General features: G+C 52.8%; 1 protein-coding gene across 1 annotated transcript in view; it reads left to right on the forward strand.

The window, feature by feature from the left end:
* Ak8 (adenylate kinase 8) overlaps positions 1 to 18743 on the forward strand; it is a 61604-nt gene that overhangs the window by 31319 nt on the left and 11542 nt on the right. The window contains exons 7-10 of the mRNA XM_077108628.1: positions 246 to 317; positions 1083 to 1283; positions 4542 to 4673; positions 12696 to 12785. Coding sequence (XP_076964743.1) covers positions 246 to 317; positions 1083 to 1283; positions 4542 to 4673; positions 12696 to 12785 — 495 coding nt within the window. The remainder of the gene's footprint in view (positions 1 to 245; positions 318 to 1082; positions 1284 to 4541; positions 4674 to 12695; positions 12786 to 18743) is intronic.

The following is an 18743-nucleotide window of genomic DNA, read 5'->3' on the forward strand; positions in this document are numbered from 1 at the left end:
GACAAAGATGTCGATCACGCTGTGATTTATGTCAGTGAAGGTTGTTACCGGGGGCGGGTCGATAGTGGGCTGTCCTGGGTCCCCAGAGGATGCCCTTTGTGACTTAGTGCCGGGAAGACCTTGTCTCTAGGAGTTCCTGGGGATGGGAGGTGGTGGTGGGAGCAGCCAACGAAGCAGAGCAAGGACTGGTCCGTGAGGGTCAGCGGCCCAGCACGTCTGCGTCTGCTCCTTGTCTCCCTGCCCAGTCGTGCTGAGTGCTCCGGACACTGTGCTGATCGAAAGGAACCTGGGGAAGAGGATTGACCCTCAGACTCGAGGTAGGGCTCTCCACGCCCCCCACCCCGGGGTTTCCAGAACACTTGGAGACTCCTCACTCCCTGCGCACTCACCCTGCTCTGGGTATCTGAGAACAGTGTTTGGGAGGTGACTCGGGCCAGCAGAGTGTGGCTGTGAGCTGGACGACACTGGGAAACTGGGGACTTCAGCAAATGAGACCTTTAGGTGGAAGAGGGGCTTGTTTGCTGTAGAACCAGGCTCAAGTGTGGATGTGGGGCGCCCAGGCTTGAGCCCACTCTGCTGAGCCCCCCTCCTGGCTCGGGGCCACACATGGGAACCAGGGGTGGAGACTGTCTCCCTCTCCCTGGGAAGCAGCACACCCTGAGCTCTTTGCTGGGGTCACAGGTGCCACAGGCCAGGACCTGCTGACGGGTCAGGGGAACAGGAGGACCCTGGGCAGGCAGGGATAGACCTGGGCTTTGTGGCCCCCGGGCTCCGCCTCACTCCGGCAGTACCACCTGGGATACCTCTGTGAGATTTCGATTTCTCACTGGTACTTAATGATGTGATTGCTGTGAGGGTCTGCAGGCCTATCAGCCGGGCCCCGGGCCCAGCACTCAGAAACTCATGGCAGCCCTACCCTGGGTGACTCTTGTCCTTGTGTTAAGGAGAGCAGGCCTGGCGCTCTCAGGCCCTGGCATGTCAGTCAACCACAAGCTGGGCCTCCAGGGCAGAGCCCTATCCAGGCACAGCAGCCCCCCTAGCAGCCCTACGGGGTGGTGCTAACTGCTCCTCTTTCTGTGCAGAGATCTATCACACCACCTTCGACTGGCCCCCGGAACATGAAGTCCAGAACCGTCTGATAGAGCCAGAGGGCATCTCAGAGCTGGAGACAGCCCAGAAACTGCTGGTATATCATAGGAACATCATCAGGATCCTTCCTTCTTACCCCAAAATCCTGAAGACCATCAATGCTGACCAGCCATGTGTAGACGTCTTCTACCAGGGTAAGCACAAATGGGAAGTCACACCCTGGGCACCGCCCCAGGCCCTGGCCCACCGTGCGTGTCTGCACGCTTCATCAGCATCACCCATCTGGCAGCAGCTCATGGCCTAGGGGTGCTGGGACCCCAGGAGTCAAGTCAGAGATGTCCAGCTCCCCTGCCCAGAGCATGTGTGTGCAGGGTCCCTGAAGTGCCCCACGGGGAGACTGGGGCCAGTGTCCGTGTCCCACACCTGGATGTGGTCGTGTCTCCAGCCCGTGGGAAGTTTGACTGAGATAGAGGTGGGAGGAGGAGAGGTGAGGCATGGGGTGGCAGAGTCTGGACCTGACCCTGAAGGAGAAGAAAGAGGCGCCGAATGAAGGTTGGGACCGAGGGCTGGGCTGCTCTGTGGTGGAGCGCTTGCCAGGCCTGTGCGAGGCCCTGGGCTCAGCCCCAGCACTGCAAAAATGGGAAAAAAAGAAAAGAAAAGAAAACAAAACAAAACACTACCACAGGCAAGACTCAGGTTCAGAGCAGGGAAAAGCCGTCCTGTTCCTGGCGCCGTCCACAGCACAGTGGAGGTCCAGACTCGATCCCGAGTGGCGGGCTACCACATGTGCCACCATGGGCACCAAGGGAGGAGGGCCTGCCCTCTGCACTGCCGGAGCCTCGGTGTGGTCGGCCCCTTGCCCAGCACACATGGCTTTGCCATCTTTGGCGTCGGTCTTAACACCCTGAGCCTGGGGCTTGCCATGCGTAAGATGCCCCCCGCCCAGAAGCAGGGTCCCCAGTGGTGTGTCCACAGGAGAGCCCAGTGGCTGGTGAGGAAGCGCTCCATGCCCTTCCCTAGTGTTGTCACCGCGGTTCAGCATCCTGCCTATGAAGGCAGAGGGAAGCCAGAACCACTCTGTCCCCAGAACTGTGTTATGAATTTTTAAAAGTCTTGCTGTCAAAACCCAGTTCTCCCCGTCCACTGACTCCTGGAAACCGAGGCATTCAGTCTGTTTCAACATGATACAGGCTCAACACAGACACTGAGGACACTAGACGGCTGGTGACGTCCTTTCTCACCTGCTCCCTCGGGTCTCCTTAAAGAAAGGTTTATTGCAATGAGACCTGGTTTGAGCCCCTGGGTGCTTCCCTCTGTCCCCCCGCTGCCCTGTCCTGCTGCAGTCTCTGGGACAGCCATGCCATCTAGAGGCACCACCAGCCCACAGGCGTGTGTCTGGAAAATGACGGTGCTTTCAGAAATGCCAGGCTTATAATTTTCCAGCGCTTTGCATCTCAGAAGAGTCTTTAGTAGCAAATACTCTGCGCTCTTAAGATAAACATCGCCATGTTTATCTTATGCCATGATTTTGAATTTACACATTAATTACTTCCAAATTACTTAATTAAATTTAAAAGTTCATATGATTGTTCATAAAGAATTCATGCCTGGAATTGTAAATAAAAATGTGAGTGTCTGAATATTAATTATTATTAATTAATAATGCGGAGAGATAAATTGGAAATTGGAATGCAGAATTCTCTCTGTGTTGTTTTTTTAATCTCTCTGCAGTGTACCCAGCAACCACATATTTCTTAAAAAGAATAATCAGATGGCGAGACCGTCTGGGGGATCATTACTTCTAATTAACTTAGTTATTTACTGTAAATTAAGCGTCATTTGTGAGCAGGCGGCCTCGCCTGTAGCATTTGGTGCTTTTCAGAGGCTCTGGATCATGGGCAGTCTGAGGAGAGCCTTACTGGAGCCCCTTGCTGAGTTTCGGGCTCTCAGTGGGGAAATGGTGCCCATGGTGGTGGGTTTGGAGAGTTGTCTTGGGGCCTGATTGACTCATCTGTAAAATGGGACAAGAATGATACCTTCCTCTGGGATTGTGGGCCACTCAAATGAAGGAGTGACTGCAGAGAGCTTAGCTCAGCAGTCAATATGTGCTGGCCGTGAGAGTGGCGATGATGACAGCCAGCTTTGACTTTCCTGTGCCATTAGTTCTAAGGAGGGGATTGGTGATGTCTCTGATGATCCATCCAACAAAATAATCCCCAAATGAGCCCAAGGATCCTCACTAGGGGCAGTTCTGTCCCCGCGGCCCCCAAGTTCCAAGGGAGAACAACTGACTGTCTGAAAGCAGTTTCTGGTTGCACAGCATGGAGTCGTGCTTCTGGCACATGGTGGGTGGAAGCCAGGATTGCCTCTCAGCACCACACAGTGCCTAGGACACCCCACAACAAGGAACCGTGTGGCCTCAGCTTCCATGTGCTGAGGCTCAGAAACCCCAGACAGGGACCTTAAATGGTTTCTGGGGGCACATTCCTGAGAGTGGCCTGCTGGCTCAGGCCTCTGCCCAGGACGGAATCCCCTGGCGGGACAATGGCACAGGTGATAGTCAGGGCCCCGAGGCTGGCATTGCAGGGACAGGCTGATGCTCCTGCAAGAAGTGAGGCGAGTGGGGAGGCCCTGTTATAAAGGCTGGCCCCTTTGGTGGGCAGCTCCCGGGGCCGCCTGGAAGCCTGCTCTTCACAGCCCCATCAGGCTGTTCTCTGAGCTCCCCTCGTGTGTCCTGGAGTGGGAGGTGACCTGTTGGATGTTCAGTGCTTTTCCCTGTCACTTCTTGGCATCCAGGGCCCCTGTGGTGCAGGTCTTGCTGTCAGCAGTGCTCGGCCCTCCTCTCCACGTCTTTGTTCATCAAATGCCAGGGGGCGTCTCTGCCACTCCTGTGACCTGTTTCACCACCGCCTCTTTGGAGACCTGCAACAAAGTTGGTGTCACTGGAGTGCCGCTGCGCAGATTATTCTCCACCAATTCCCAAGTCCTTTAGAAGTCCCTGCACGGGAGCCTCCCGCCTGGCCTGACGCGTTCATCAAAGCCTGAGACTGACACCCAGCCGACACCTCCCCTGGGGGACCCGCCTGGCCCAGGGCTGGAGGTCAGAGGCTCAGCCAGGATGCAGTTTGGAAACCTGTCACGTGCCAGAGCCAACCTCCCTCTGCAGCACACCCAGCCCCAGTTCAACCTGCAGGCCAGCGGCCGCCTGTGCGGGCTCTAGTGCAATTCCAGGGCAGTCCCCAGCGGGGGACGCTCGTTCCTGCCCCCGCCACCTTGGTGTGCAGCTCCTTCCCCCACTGGTTCGCCCTGGCTGCAGGTAGGGGGCACCAGGGGTTTCTATGGTGCCATAAAAGAGAAATACTGATGGCCACGGAAGGAGCCATGCAGAGGGGTCGTGAGCTGGCTTCCCTTCCCTTAGGGTCTGGGCTTATTATCCTCATTTCTCTTTCCAGCTCTGACCTTCGTCCAAAGTGGCCATCGATCCAATGCCCCATTCACCCCAAGGGTGCTGCTGTTGGGGCCCATGGGCAGCGGGAAGAGGCTGCAGGCTGGCCTCCTGGCCCAAAAATATGGCCTTGTCAACGGTGAGTGCCCAGAAGCAGCACTGCTTCTAGAGCCTTCTTTGCCTTCTGCCCCCCAAGCTTCCTCATTTTACGGGCTGGTGGAGGGCAGGAAGAATCCATACCAATTTTCTTTCTTGCTCTCTGCTCTGAACAATTTCCAGTTAGTCCATCTTTACAGGTATAAGATTTTTCCTCCTGAAGAATATTGCCATAAAGACATCAACCAGCAAAAAACGTGTCCGCAGCCCAAAGAGCCGGAACGTTTCCAGTCATCATTCTGTCTCCCTGGGCCTGCGGCTGGCGTCTCTGCCGCCCAGGAGCTCTCCTGCAGCCCTGCGGCTGGCTCTCCGGGAGCCTCGGCTCCTAATAGGCATCTGCTGCTGATTTATTTGCTCCCGTCTCCTCCGCTCCCCCAACCCAGGTCAGCGTGTTTACAGGCAAACAATTTCTGAACCAGAGGAAGACTTCTCGCTCTGCACAGTTTCAATAAATATTTTACCAGGAGGAGAGAAAATATTGAAATCAGCTCTCCAGGTCTTTGCCAAGGTGGTCCCAGGCGGTCTTGGAATGGCGGCCTGTGTTCAGGAGGATCAAGGGCTGGGAAGGAGGAGGCGAGTATAGGAGGTGCAGTGAGGGGCGGGGGAGGGAGACGAGGCGCCACCCCCATGCTGCACAGCCAGCCTGCATTACCCCTGCTTCATGTACCAAGAGAACACGGGACCTGCACCCCAGATTTATAAATATGTATATGCACACCCCCAAATTATACATCCACACCATACAAATCTATAGAGGGAATACATACACATGCACAAATATATTCATACATATAGCACCCAAAAGAATCACAGTTGGAATAAAAATGCTTTTCAATTAGGTTTGCTCCAACTTGAAATTCCAGACCCTCAGGGACTAGCCAGGAATCAAGGACCAAAGTCACACCTGTAAAATCAAGAGGGAGACCTGAACAGTTACTCTGCAGATTTGGTTAGTGTGGAAAACGCTTTAGGATAACATGTACATTCTCTGCATCCACTTTTTTTTTTTTTTTTTTTTTGTACCAGGGATTGAACTCAGGGAGGCTTAACCGCTGAGCAACATCTCAGCCCTTTTTATTTTTTGTTTTGAGACACGGTGTCTTTAAGTTGCTTAGGACCTCCCTACGTTGCTGAGGCTGGTTTTGAATTTGTGATCCTCCTGCCTCAGCCTCCTGAGTTGCTGGGATTATAGGCAAATGCCACGGCACCCAGCTGCATTTACCTTTTCTTGGAAAAATGGAATTATTCAAATCACTCCTTCTTTCAATTTGATGTATCAAGAGTATTCCAAGATGAAGTCTGTGGCAGTGGGTGGGGATGGCTGGGGACAGGTAGGAACGGGAGCGTGGCGGTGGTTGAAGATGAGCGACAGGCTACCTATGGCCGCACCCACGAGCTCCTCCAAGTGTCTGCACTCTCTGCTGTGTGGAAGGACACAAGAGCCTTCGTGGCAGAGCGGGCGGACCTGAGAACAACAGGAGCACCTTATCAGCACCCGGCTTTCTCTGCGATTCCCCTATGCAGTTACTCTCGTTCAGGAATTTTTTAAAATCTAAATTGCTTTCAGCACAGCAGTTGTGAAGAGATGATTTTACCTGCCTAGATTTTTCCAAAAGTGAAAATAGAAATGCTCGTGGAGCTTTGAAGTGAGGGTCCCTCTTGGAACTCTAGGTCATGGAGCATTTGAAAACTAATCCAGAAAGTTCACTTTCCCCAAAGGTGTTCTTGATAAATAGGGGACATCAGAAGATCCAAGGAACCAATTGAAGGGACCTCAGGTACAAAGAGACAGCACCAAGCCGTTCAGGGCTCTCCGCAGAAGCCTGGGGGAACCAGGGCTCCAGGCACTGCCTGCCCCTCTGGGGCCGCTTGGTGTGTCCTAATCTCCACGTTGAAGAAGCCCTGAGTCAGAGGAGCACACCTCCAGACACGCAAGCCGCCCGGCATTGAACCCACCACGCTTGTCGAAAGACCCCCTTTTATAATGGGTGGGAATACAAATGCGTACAACTTTTTGAAAGGAAAAAGTCCCTCCTGACTGAGATGCTCACTGTGCAAACCCGCCGACTTGGTGACTCACGCCTAGGGTTGGATTCCACTGAAGTGCTCCCCGCATGGGGACAACAAGAGGCACCCTCACACCCTGCGAAAAGCAACCGCCAAGTGATACAACATCTTGCTGGAAGAGGGGGCGGAAGGCAGTTCACTGAGCCCTGTCAAAAAACACAAAGCACGTTGGCCTATGCACATGCAAAATCTGAGGAAGCCTCCACCCGGGAACTGGTTGTCTCCGTGGAGTGGTGTATCGCAATGTGGATCTGCTTGTTTTTATAACAAGCAGAATTTTCTAGTCAAAATCAACCATGAGGGATTCACTGGGCTATTATTAATAGCACCTATGGGGCATCTACTGAATGCCGCGTACCTTATTGGACACATGGAGAGGACTGGTGTGGAGGAAGAAGAGCTGGAGTGTGCAGGAGACCAGGCGGGCAGGCCCAGCGAGGCTGGACAAGGCCCCCACTGCAGGCCCGGCCCGGCCTGCTCCTTCCATTCCCCACTGTGGCCCTCCAAAGCCCTCATCAAAGCCCACCGCAGGAAGACAATTGCCTTAGTCGAACATCTTGACCACGGATACGACCCTTTTTTTTCTTTCTCGGCTTCAAGTCTGTTTTAGTTGTTTTTTTGTTTTGTTTTGTTTTTTTGCTGCTATGACTAAAAGGTCGACAAGAACAACTTCAGAGGAGGCAAGTTTCTCTGGGAGCTCATGGTTTCAGAGGTCTCAGTCCACAGAAGGTGGCTCGGTTCCTTGGGCTCGGAGTGAGGCCGAACATCAGGGCTGAAGAGTGTGGCAAGGGGAGCAGAGGGAGCCCCCATCCCCAGACGCAGAATGTATACCAACGGCGCCCTGAGGCCCCCGGCCACACCCCACCCCCTTCAGTCACCACCCAGGTCATGGCCGCGGGGTCGGTTCACTGATGGGTCAAGCCCTCACACCCCGTCATTTCCCCCTGAACCTTCTCGCATCGTCCACACGGGAGCTTTTAGGGGCACGTCACATCCACACCATGACAGAGTCCCTGCTCCAGGATTGTCTTGACAGGGTGAGCTTGAGTGAGGTGGCCACGGGCAGGGCCTCTGTCACTCTTCCCTCACTGGGCAGCTGCGGTCACAGAGTTCCTGCTGAACACCACTCCTCTTCACCCCACTTTGGGGCGCTTTGTTTTCATTATCATTCAGTTAAAAATATTTTCCAGGGCTGGGCTGGGGCTCAGTGGCAGAGCGCTTGCCCAGCATGTGTGAGGCACAGGGTTCGATCCTCAGCACCACATAAAAATCAACAAATATATTTAAAAAGGCATTCTGTCCATCTACAACTACAAAGAAAACTTGAAAAAAAAAAGTATATTTTTAAGCTGGGCAAACACCTATGATCCCAGTGACTCAGGAGGCTGAGGCGAGCCCAAGGCTGGCCTGGGCGATGTGCAAGGCCCTAAGCACTTTAGGGAGACCTGACTCAAAAATCTAAAAACATAAATAAAAGGGACTGGGGATGTGGCTCGAAGGGAGAATGCCTCTGGGATCAATTCCTGGCACGCGCGCACGCGCACGCACACACACACACACCACAAAAAACACAGACAAAAAGCTTTCTAATTTCCCTTGTGGTTTCTTTTGGGCACCTGTATTTTATTTAGAAGTGCACCACTTAGTTTCCAAATATTTGGAGATTATTTTCCAGATTATTTTTTCATACTTATTTCTAATTCTATTGCTGTCTAATTTTGTTGCTTTGAAGTTTTTGATACTTTTTATGGCCCAGCATATGGTCTGCACTGGTGAATCCCATGTGCACTAGAAAAGAGCACGGATCTGAAGTTGTTGGCTATAATGCTCAGTAAATGTCAGTCGGGATGAGGTTTTGACAGCGCTGTTCAAACCTTCCAGGTCCTGAGTGACTTCTCTAGACTTATGATTTATTTCACTGACTGGAAGAGAGGGGTTAAAATCTCCAATTCTAATTGTGGATTTGTCTATTTTCTTCCAGTGTCTGCTCCATGTAGTTTTTTCAGTGCATATGCATTAAGTCTTGTTATGTCTTCTTATGAAATGACCCTTCTATTGCTGGGCAATATCCTCTACCTCTCTATTAATCTTCGTATTTTTAGAGTCCACTTGGTCTGACACGTGGTCGTCTCACCTTGTGATCAGTGTCTGCGTGGTTTATCTTCTATTCCTTTTCTTTAAAGCTATCTGTATCGTGACGTTTTAAATATGGGCCTCATAGACAACACATACTGGGGATTTGCTATTTTTAAAAATCCGAGCGGGCATTCCCTGTCTTGTAGCTGGAGAGTCCAGTGCATTTCTCAGCGGTCTCACAGGGGGCTGCACTCCCCACCCTGGTTTCCGTTTTCTCTCTGGGTTGTCTGCTCCCCCTCTCCTCTCCTGCTCGCTTTGGATTAACCAGCTCGCTGTAGTGATCCATTTCATCTGTGCGGCTGCCCTCTTAGGAGTGTCTCTCTGACCTTCTTGGTGATTGCTCTAGAGATTGAACGTGTGCCCTCGGCTTGTCACGGTCCTGGGGTGACCCTTGCACCTCTTCACCATGGCACATCCCCGTGGCACTGCGTTCCACCAACAGGCGGCGGTCCTTCGTGCTGCTGTGTGAACTCCACAATGTATTATAGCTATTTTTCTTTTAAAAGCCACTTGTGTTGAAGTGAAGAAATAAGAGGGAAGACTGTGTCCTGCCTATTAACACTCTTCCTTCCTTGGTGTAGATCCAGGCTTCCATTGGGTATCATTTTCTCTCAGCCTAAAGAACTTCCTTTAATATTTCTTTTAGTCAAAGTCTGCTGGTGACAGATCCTCTCAGCTTTCGTGTGTCTGCAAATGTCGTTGTTGTACCTGCACTTTGCAAAGATCTGTGTTGACAGGCTTCTCCCCTTAGCACTTTGGAAATGTCATCCATTGTCTTCGGGCTTGCACTGCCTCTGATGAGGACTCCCCGGCAGCTTCTCTCATCTTTGTTTCTCTGTGTATGAAGCGTCTTTCCTCCCGCTCTGGCTGCTTTTAGGGTTTTCTCTTCCTTTTTAGCTTTCAGCAATTTGACTCCGGTGCATCAAAGCGTGGCTTCCTTTGTGCTGATCCTGCTTAGTCTCAAAGACTCTTGGATGTGTGGCCACTGTGGGTCATCAGGTTCTCCTCTGTCATCCCTCACATGCCCCACCCCTCTCTTCTGGGACTCCGGTGGCCAGGAAGTTAGACTGTTCCTCTGCCCCAGACCTTCCTCCCCAGCTCCGCTCAGTTTCTAATTCCTCCATTGCCTGTTTTCCTGCCTCTAGATCCGCTGCAGCTCATCCGGCGATTGCTTTCATGTAAGATTTTGTATTTTCCAGTTCCAGAATTTCCATCGGGTTCTATTTTTGTGGTTTTTATTTGTTTGCTGAGATTCCCCATCTGCTCACTCATTTTAACTACCTTTTCCTTTAAAGTTTTAGCTATATATATAATTACTGTTTTAAAGACTTGGTGTACCAATTCTTTTTTCTTTTTCTTTCTTTTTTTTTTTTTTTTTTGGTACAAGGGATTGAACTCAAGGGTGCTTAAATACTGAACCAAATCCCCAGCTCTTAAATTCTTTTTTTTTTTAAATTTTGAGACAACCTCAATAAATTGCTAAGGGCCTCACCAAATCGCCAAGGCCGCCTTTGAACTTGCGGTCTTCCTGCCTCACGTTCCCAAGCTGGGCTCGGCTGGGTGCACCAGGTCTGATCTCACACCATCCCTCGCTCGGGTTCTATGGCCTTTATGCTGTCCTTGAAGAGGCTTGCCTTTTTCTGATTTTCTGTATGTCAAGCAGTTTTTGTTTATATGCTGGACATTGTGGTGCTTGTGTGGCTGATGGTCTGGATCGTGTGCTTCTGCTTGAAAATTTTGAGTTTAAAAGAATTGAGTTCTGGGGGCTGGGGCTGGGGCTCAGTGGCAGAGCGCTTGCCTAATATGTGTGAGGCACTGGGCTGGATTCTCAGCTCCACATACAAATAAATAAAACCAAGATCCATCAACAACTGAAAATAAATAAATAAGAATTGAGTTCTAACAGGCAGCTAATTTACTGGAGAATCAACTTGATTTTGAGACTTTTTTAAAAATCACTTTGTAGCTGCAGACGGACAGCGTGCCTTTACTTGTTTCATCACATGCAGTGCTGGGGACCCGGCCGGTGCCTCACACGTGCCGGGCAACTGCTCTGCCGTTGAGCCACAGCCTCGGCCCCTCATTTTCAGGCTGTTAAACAAGGCATCCCAGAGTTCTTACCATAGGGCTAGGACACCTTCACACCTCAGTGTGACCTTTCTGGGGTCTCCGCCGAGTTTCTGGGGTCTTCAGCAGGACTCCCTCTGGCTGCAGCGCCGGCATCCCCAGCACTGTGGATTGCCATTCCCTCTTCAGCTTCCCCGTAGCTTTCCTTTCCCAGGCCCCGTGGAGGCTCCCTCTGCACCTGTGCAGCTCTGTATTGACCAAAGATTCGGCCAGCTCCATGCAGATTCTGGGACCTCCGTGCCTGCTCCCCCTCTCCATTAGCTTGTTCCTCAGATTCCAGCTCTGGATCCCCACCTCCAGGCTGTCTCCTCCACCCAGCGACACTGCTGCTCGGTCTGTGCCCGCTTCTGTGCTGGTTTGAGACCTGCCCACAGGTGGGGTCCAGGGTGACTGTGGGGCTCATGTTGGGTGTCTCCCCTCTCGAGGTCATAGCCCGTGCCGTCCAAGGCTGGAAAGAGTGGCTTCACGTATTTTGCTCAGTTTCATAGCTCTCTGGGAGGAGAGTAGAAACAGCCCCTGCTGCTCCTTCGTGGCCAGAGCCGAGGCCTCTCCATCTCATCCAGACCTAGTTCGCATCCCCCTTTGCACTTCCTGGCTCTCCCCAGAAACAGCTTCCTTCGCTTATCCCAGCCTCAGGCTGTTGAGAGAAGGAATAAGACAAAGCAGACTTGGCCGTGGGAACACCCCCATCAGCCCTGTTGTCTCTGCTGGTGAAACTGCCACCGCTCAGGACAAAATTCCTGCTGTCCTTTGCATAGGGAGTTAAGCAGGTCATTGTTAAGGACTAAATCTTTATAATGGTCCTTGTCACAAACCTCATGTCATCCTGCTAATTTTAGGATGGTTTCCAGTTTCTTTAGTAGAAGCAGAAAACTCCTCCCCCCCGAAGGTCAGAGGCCAAGGTTGTGCAGTCAGCGGCCAGTGAAGACACAGCCTGAGTCTTGTGCTCTGCCGATTGAGGGCCTTCCTAGTCCAGGAGGTGGGAGGCGGTCGCCCAGCCTCTCCCACATGCCAGCCATGGCCCAGGCTTGGGGACACGGTGGGGCATGATGGAAAAGACCCCTGCTGCCGTGGGATGCGTCCAGGGTGGACCATGCAGCAGGGCGCTCACTCCAGTGTGGCCTTTTAAAGTAGCTAAGCCCACTGCATATCAGTTGGCCACCTTTTGTGTACCCACCATTCCTGGAACACCTTTCAGAGCACAAGGTCTGTGGAGACGCCATCCCCACCCTCCCCACGCCAGCGTTCATCCTCCACAGCGGCCCAGAGAGCTGCGCACTCTGTTCAGTCGTTCCAGTGCCGCCCGGCCTCTCAGGGACCTCCTTGTCAGTGTCATCCCACGTTGTCTACAGTTTTTTAAAATGTGTTTTTAAAACCTGAATTTTATGTAATCATCCTTGTATGTGGCGTGAGGGTGGAACCCAGGGCCTCACATGTGCCAGGCAAGTGCTCCACCACTGGGCCCCAGCCCCACGCTGCCACTTTCAATCTGTTCTTTGCCCAGTGCGTTCCTTTCATCCTTTTCTCTCCCAGCTGGTTTCTGACGTCGACCTTGCCGGGCACGACAGCCATATGCACCCCAGCACGCAAGCACCAGCCCTGCCCCAGGTCCTTTTTCTCCATCTTCCCTCTATTCAAGGTCTGATGGGTGTCTTTCTGCTCCTCTCTCCATCAGTGTGCTGCGGGCAGCTGCTGAAAGAGGCGGTGGCAGACAAGTCAAAAATTGGCGAGCTCATCTGGTCCTTCTTGGAGAAGAAGGTGACAGGTAGGCCAGGCTTCCCCACCTGCCACCACCTGAGGCTTCAGAGAACGCGCTCTGCGTTCGGTGCTTGAGCACCAGGGCTCAAGGTCGGGGAAAACAACTGGGCGTTCACGTAGGCAAAGGCCCAGGCCAGTTCTCAGTGAGGTGTTTGTGGCTACAGTGAGTCATCACTGGTGTCTAGAAGGTTCTTGCTTCTCAAAGTGGTGACATGGAGTGCTGCCAGGAGCTGCAGAGCCTCCCGGGTCCTCCACTGCACGGCGAGCAAGCGATGGGCCGCCAGAGGCAGGAGGTGCAGAGGGCTCTGAAGATGTGAGGACAGGTCAGCCCAGGGTGGACAGGCCACTGGTCCTCAGGGGTTTAGTGGGGGAGCAGGACTGGATAATCTTTCCAGATCCCCCCCCCGTCATCTGTAGTCTGAAAGCACTCTGAGTCTGACCCCTAGGAAGGACATCTCCAAGCTCATTCTAGCTCAGCTTCCTGAGGCCACAGAGGAGCACAGAGACGGCACTGAGCTGCGGAGGACACACAGTCTGCTCATGGCCAGACTTTGAGAAACTGCATCTCTTCCCTGGACAGTGCATTTTCCACATGCCCACGTGTCTCTTGCACAAGTGCTGTGGTGCCTCCACTCAGTCGTGCAAGTGTAGATATCACATCTGACATGACCATGTGGTTGTCATGAAGAAGATCAACCCCAAACCTGGTGGACACACCCCAGATCCCAGCCCCTAGGAAGCCTGAGGCAGGAGGATCACAGCTTCAAGGCCAGCCTGGGCGGTGGTTCTGGGACCCCATCACAGAATAGAATCTAGAGAAGAGCTGGGATGCTGCTCAGTGGTGGAGCTCCTGACAGCACGACAAGGCTCTGGGTCCAACCCCCAGTACCAGGGAAAGAAGGAGGAGAAGAGAAGGCCAGGGGGAGACTCGACGCCCGTGAAGCTGCCATCCTAGCAGGCAACGGCCGTCACCTGGGCCACTGGCCAGCAGGGTTCTTGCTCCTTCTCCTGCCACTTTCTGGGTAGAGTGATCAACGAGGCAGCGGCTGCCTGCTCCCAGCCATCGGCTGAGAGTGCCTCATGACACCAGCTGGAGTGTGAAGGGATGAAGGCAGCGTGGCTCCTCTCAGCAGGGCATGGGTCGGGACTTGCCCCTGGTTATCTCAGGATGGATTGATGGGTTGGGTCCACGGTTGTGCCCAGGAACAATGGGGCACGTCGCCCGGCCCTGATGTCCCCGCCTGCGGTGGCACATGCCTGCTTCCTTCCTTTCCAGCAACGCCAGGCGTTTGCTTCCTGTTGCTGCTGTAATGAACCACGACTTCAGCGACAGGGACTGGTCCTTACAGTTCTGGGTCCTTGTCCTGGGTTCCTTCCTGAGCTCCAGGGAAGAGTGTCTCCCGCCTCGTCCAGGTCCTAGAGGCCCAGCATCCCGGCTCCTGCCCTCTCTTCTACTGAAAGCCAGCAGGGTGCTCCTCTTGTCACACCCCTCTGGCTCACGCCTCCCTCCCTCCCACCCAAACAGTCCAGGGTGACTTCCTGTCTCAGAGCCTTGACTTAATCACATCTGTAAATCCCCCCACCCCCCGACAGGCCATGATTCCACAGGTACCAGGGGCTTTGGGCTGGGGAGCATTATTCTGCCCACTGTAGCTGATCACTGCCATCTTTGCAATCTGTTAAGTGCAAAAAAAATTTTTTTGTTATTGTTGTTTGGTTTTGGGTTTTTGTGGTGATGGGGAGGGAACCCAGGGCCTCGTATATGCCAGGCACATGCTCACCACTGAGCTACAGCCCCAGCCCCCAAACTTATTTTTTTCTAATTGTGGCCTCTTGGTTACTGGTGGTACTGGTAAGGTTGAACACCTTCTGATGAGACAGTCAGTGTAGATTCCATCTCTTGTGCATTGCCCTTCTGTGGCCTGGCCCTATTGATCTATATTTGTCTTCACTTGCTCCTTCTTTCTTTCAGTGTTTGGGATACAAATGCAAGGTCTCAGGCTTCTTAGGCAAGTGCTCTACCACTGGTCAATTTCTTAGCCACTATTTTTCAATTAAGCTAATTTTTGTTGTAATTGGTTTGTAGATGCTCTTTGCATATTAGTGTTGTTCAAATTTTCCATTAACTTATGTATATCCACATTGTATTTTATTTATATATTTCAAGTCAATCATGAGATCGTACAGTTTTAATGATTGTTGGGGATGGTGATATGTCACAGCCCTTAGCTCTCAGATGTCCTGGAGTATTGAAGTTCCCAAGGAGGTCCTACTAGCATGTTGATTTGATTCTTGTTTTCATCCATGCTCATCACCATCTGACCGGGTAACCTTATTGCCTTTTGCCTCCCAGGGCACTGCGATGGCACAGCCTAATGGACCGCCAGGTATGGGCACCGCAGTATCCACTCACCCAACTGGCATCTGCGAGGCGAATGGGAGCAATTGCTAGTTCTTCCCTGTATAGGAACAGGAGTGAGTTTCCTTGGGCCCGTCTGTGCCTCAGGCACCGTGGCTTATCTCACCCACCACCAGTAACAAACCCGGGAGTCCCCGTGGAGGTCAGGAGCAGACGGTTTTGGTTCGTTTGGGTTTTTCTTTTTTGGTGACTACCAAGGAGACTGAGTGCACCGTCACATTTCCCATGAGGTTGGAGAGACCTGGATAGCTTCCATCTTCAATGTTTTGTGCTTTTTTTCTCCCACGGCTTTGTGTTTGTTTAGACTATGTAGCTCTATACTTTTGCTCTTCCTACAAAATTAAAGACACAACAACAACCAGTATCATATCTTCCTAACAGAAGCAATAAATCCTGTCATCTCACTAATCCTGATCTTGCAGGATAACAAAGAATGCATTTACATTCATAACCACTAACAGGGTCTCATTAGTGGGATGTGGAGATGCTGCAAAGAAAACCAGAGCTCTCGGCTGGCCAGGAGGAGCCCCGCACCACCCAGGCTTTGCAGGGACCACCCCGCAAAGTAAGAGATTCTCCATAGAAATTGGGTTTGTAGAGAAGATCCCACTGAACACGGAATCTACCGACCAACCACAGCCTTGCTTTTTGCTGAGTAACTGCTGTTGGTGGTCCGGTGGAGGCTGCCCCACTTCCTAGAGTATCAATGACATCTGTGGCTCAGGGTCCCCAGTCCCTGGGTGCACCTGCTCAGGTTTTGGGTGGTGAATAGCCTTGTCCCTTCCCCTCACCCTATGTTCTGAGCTCATGAGGACATAGTCCCTGGAGCATCAGGTGTGCCACGGGCCAGGACTCTTGCATGGAGATGTGGCTGGCATTTGAGGCCATGGTTGGGCTTCCAACATCCCCTCCAAGGCCAGGTCTGAGGAAAGCTACCCACTGCATGGCCACATACTGGTGGGAACAGGGAGATGGCCCCCAGAGCAGGCTCAGGAAGATCGCTGACTGAGTGGAGGCAGAATTGGAAGGGTGTCGCCCCCCCCCCCCAGCATAGAAGGTCCCTCCAGAGCACCCAAGGACAGTTGTTGATGCACCCTCTAGACTGCAGAACTCTTGGAAGAGGGAGGCTGTGGCTGTTTGCCTGTCTTCTTTGGGGGTCTACGGAGGCATCTCCAATTTCTCTCTCCTGAATCCCAGGTGCAGTCTGGGTGCCCGTGGCGCTGGTGACATTCCTGGGAGCCTGGGGGAGCAGCCAGACACCTCCTTGTGGCTGTCTACATGGTGCAGGGAGCATGGCTAGTGGAGAAGGGTATGATAAGGACAGAGAGACCTCAGGCAGAGGGTTGACACATGTCACCACCTGAGCAGACCCCAGTCCAGCTGCCCATCCTCGGCAACCCCAGGCCAGACAATGTGGCGCTTCCTGGAGACATGCCTTTTGCTCCTCTGGGTATTAGGCCTCCTCTGTGGGGACTCTGCTCTGCCCATCCTCTGGGCTGCTGGCCTCCTGGTCACTTGTCACAATGGTGGGGTCCCTGGAGTAGCAGGCTCCCGCCCCAGCCACCCACTTGGAGCTGCGTGGCCCGGAGGTGCTGATCTGTTCCTGTTGGGCACCTGCTGCGCAGGCGGCCTCCTCACCCTGCTGCTCCACGGGATAGATCCAGAGCCTCCTTCCCCCGCGAGCCTCCTCCTCCTATTCCCCCACCAGGCCTCTGATGCTGAGTCCCAGCTGTGACCTCTTCAGACTTGGTCATGTTCTTTTTTGTCCTCGCGAGTGCTGCCAACACCTCCTTCTTTGGAATCGGCAACAGAATTCATAACTGTGCTGTTTTCCCTTCTTTCCCCATTTTCTGGGCAATGGACTCTAGGGCCCCGTCTTAGTCATCTTCAATCTCTTCATCCCAGGCTCTTGGTGATGGTGCCGTGGACAGAGGGATGGGGAGATGCTTATTCTGTGCCCTGGACTTTGAAATATACAGGTCTGACCTTCTAAACTCATTTTGACTTGATCTGCAGAACAGAACAAATTTATTCCCCAGGGTTCTGCGGGGCCTTCTCTATGCAGCCACTGCGCCACTGTGGACGGGGTTTGGTCTGCGAAGGACCAGCAGGGTTGAGCTTGAATCATGCAGCCTTCCTCACCGGAAAGCTCCTGTCACTTGTACCTGATAAGACATGAGTCAAAGCGATTTGGGGCTTTTGGAAAAACAAGTCCCCAGCCGTTTCTCTATCAACTGAACTGAGGCTGTTGGCCCTGATAGCCTGTGACCGTGTGTGCACCCGGGCTCTGGGCAGTCTCTTTCTCTCCAAAATCAAGCTGCGGAGCCACGAGGTCTCCGTAATCGTTCTGGTTCTCGCAGGTCCCTTGTTCTTTCTCCAGAGCTCGGCTGCCCAGGGATGGGATTAAAACCAGCCGGAGGCGATTCTTGTCTGTGCTGGTTTGAGTTTTGGCTCTACGCATGAGAGATGCTCATCTTGATCCCCTCAATAGTGTGCTCAGAACATGGTGGAAGTGTCAGGACCCTGTCAGCCAAAATGTGACCCCTGCAGGGGGACTTTTGAGTGAATTCTGGCTCTCCTCATCCCCCATCCCTCCTGGAGCAGAGGGGAGCCACTTGTTGCAGCCCCCACCAACTCACTGGTCAGGTAGCAGAGTGTCTGACCAACAGTGCAGCAGGTAGGAAGGCCCAGACTCCTCCACGCGCACCCATTCAGGTGTGAACACAGCCATTTAATTGGTGTAATAACTTTCCCCAAAGCAAAAGTCCTGGTGTGCAGAGAGAACGTGGAAGGCAGATCATTATGGAGCATTACCTGCGCCCCACCTGCACACCCCTCGATTTCCTAAACATTCCAGTCTGGAGAAGGTCCCTCATGGCCTAATAGAACCTGAGGAGAGGCGGGAGGCCTGACGTGCGCTCTCTGGTAATGAGCTCTCGCCCTGGCAAACCCAGGCAGCGGAGCCCAGCTGGGGTGGTTACCAGCCATCTCCAGAGCTCTTCCCTAGTCCAAGTCCCAGCGGCCCAGATCAGAGCCCAGCCCACGCGCTTCATTTTTTAGGGGAATTAATATTCTCGGCACTAAATGCACACTAAAGATCCGACAATAGGCCTGCTTTTCTCTTTTGTTAAAAACTTGCAAAGAGTTGCTGAGTTGAAAGACGAAGTAAATCTCCCCATCTGAGCAGAAGTGGATGCTGTTTCTTGTTTGGAGCGGGGCAGCCTGGCGAGCTGCGAGCCGTCTTCCCGTGGAGGGGAGACCCTGGGGGACCTCTGCCCGCTGCCAGTGAGCCTTCCGCGTGGTGTTTGTAGGAGCTGAACACAGCGCATGCCTCTCTAAATAATTTACCAGTTGATTAATAGACTCACAAGGGTATAATTAGTGGCGGGAGAGACAGTGGGCACAGTAACCAGCACAGCGCTTGGGGGAACAGGAGCCTTTATTTTTTTGCAGAAACTTTCTAGGGTGCTGGGCGTTTGAAGATAAGTTGGGAAGAGCTCAGTGCCTCTTCCCTTTTGAAGTGGAAATAGGACAGTTTGAATCCGT

This window comes from Callospermophilus lateralis, chromosome 2, assembly GCF_048772815.1.
Source record: "Callospermophilus lateralis isolate mCalLat2 chromosome 2, mCalLat2.hap1, whole genome shotgun sequence".
In the NCBI taxonomy this organism is placed as follows: domain Eukaryota; kingdom Metazoa; phylum Chordata; class Mammalia; order Rodentia; family Sciuridae; genus Callospermophilus; species Callospermophilus lateralis.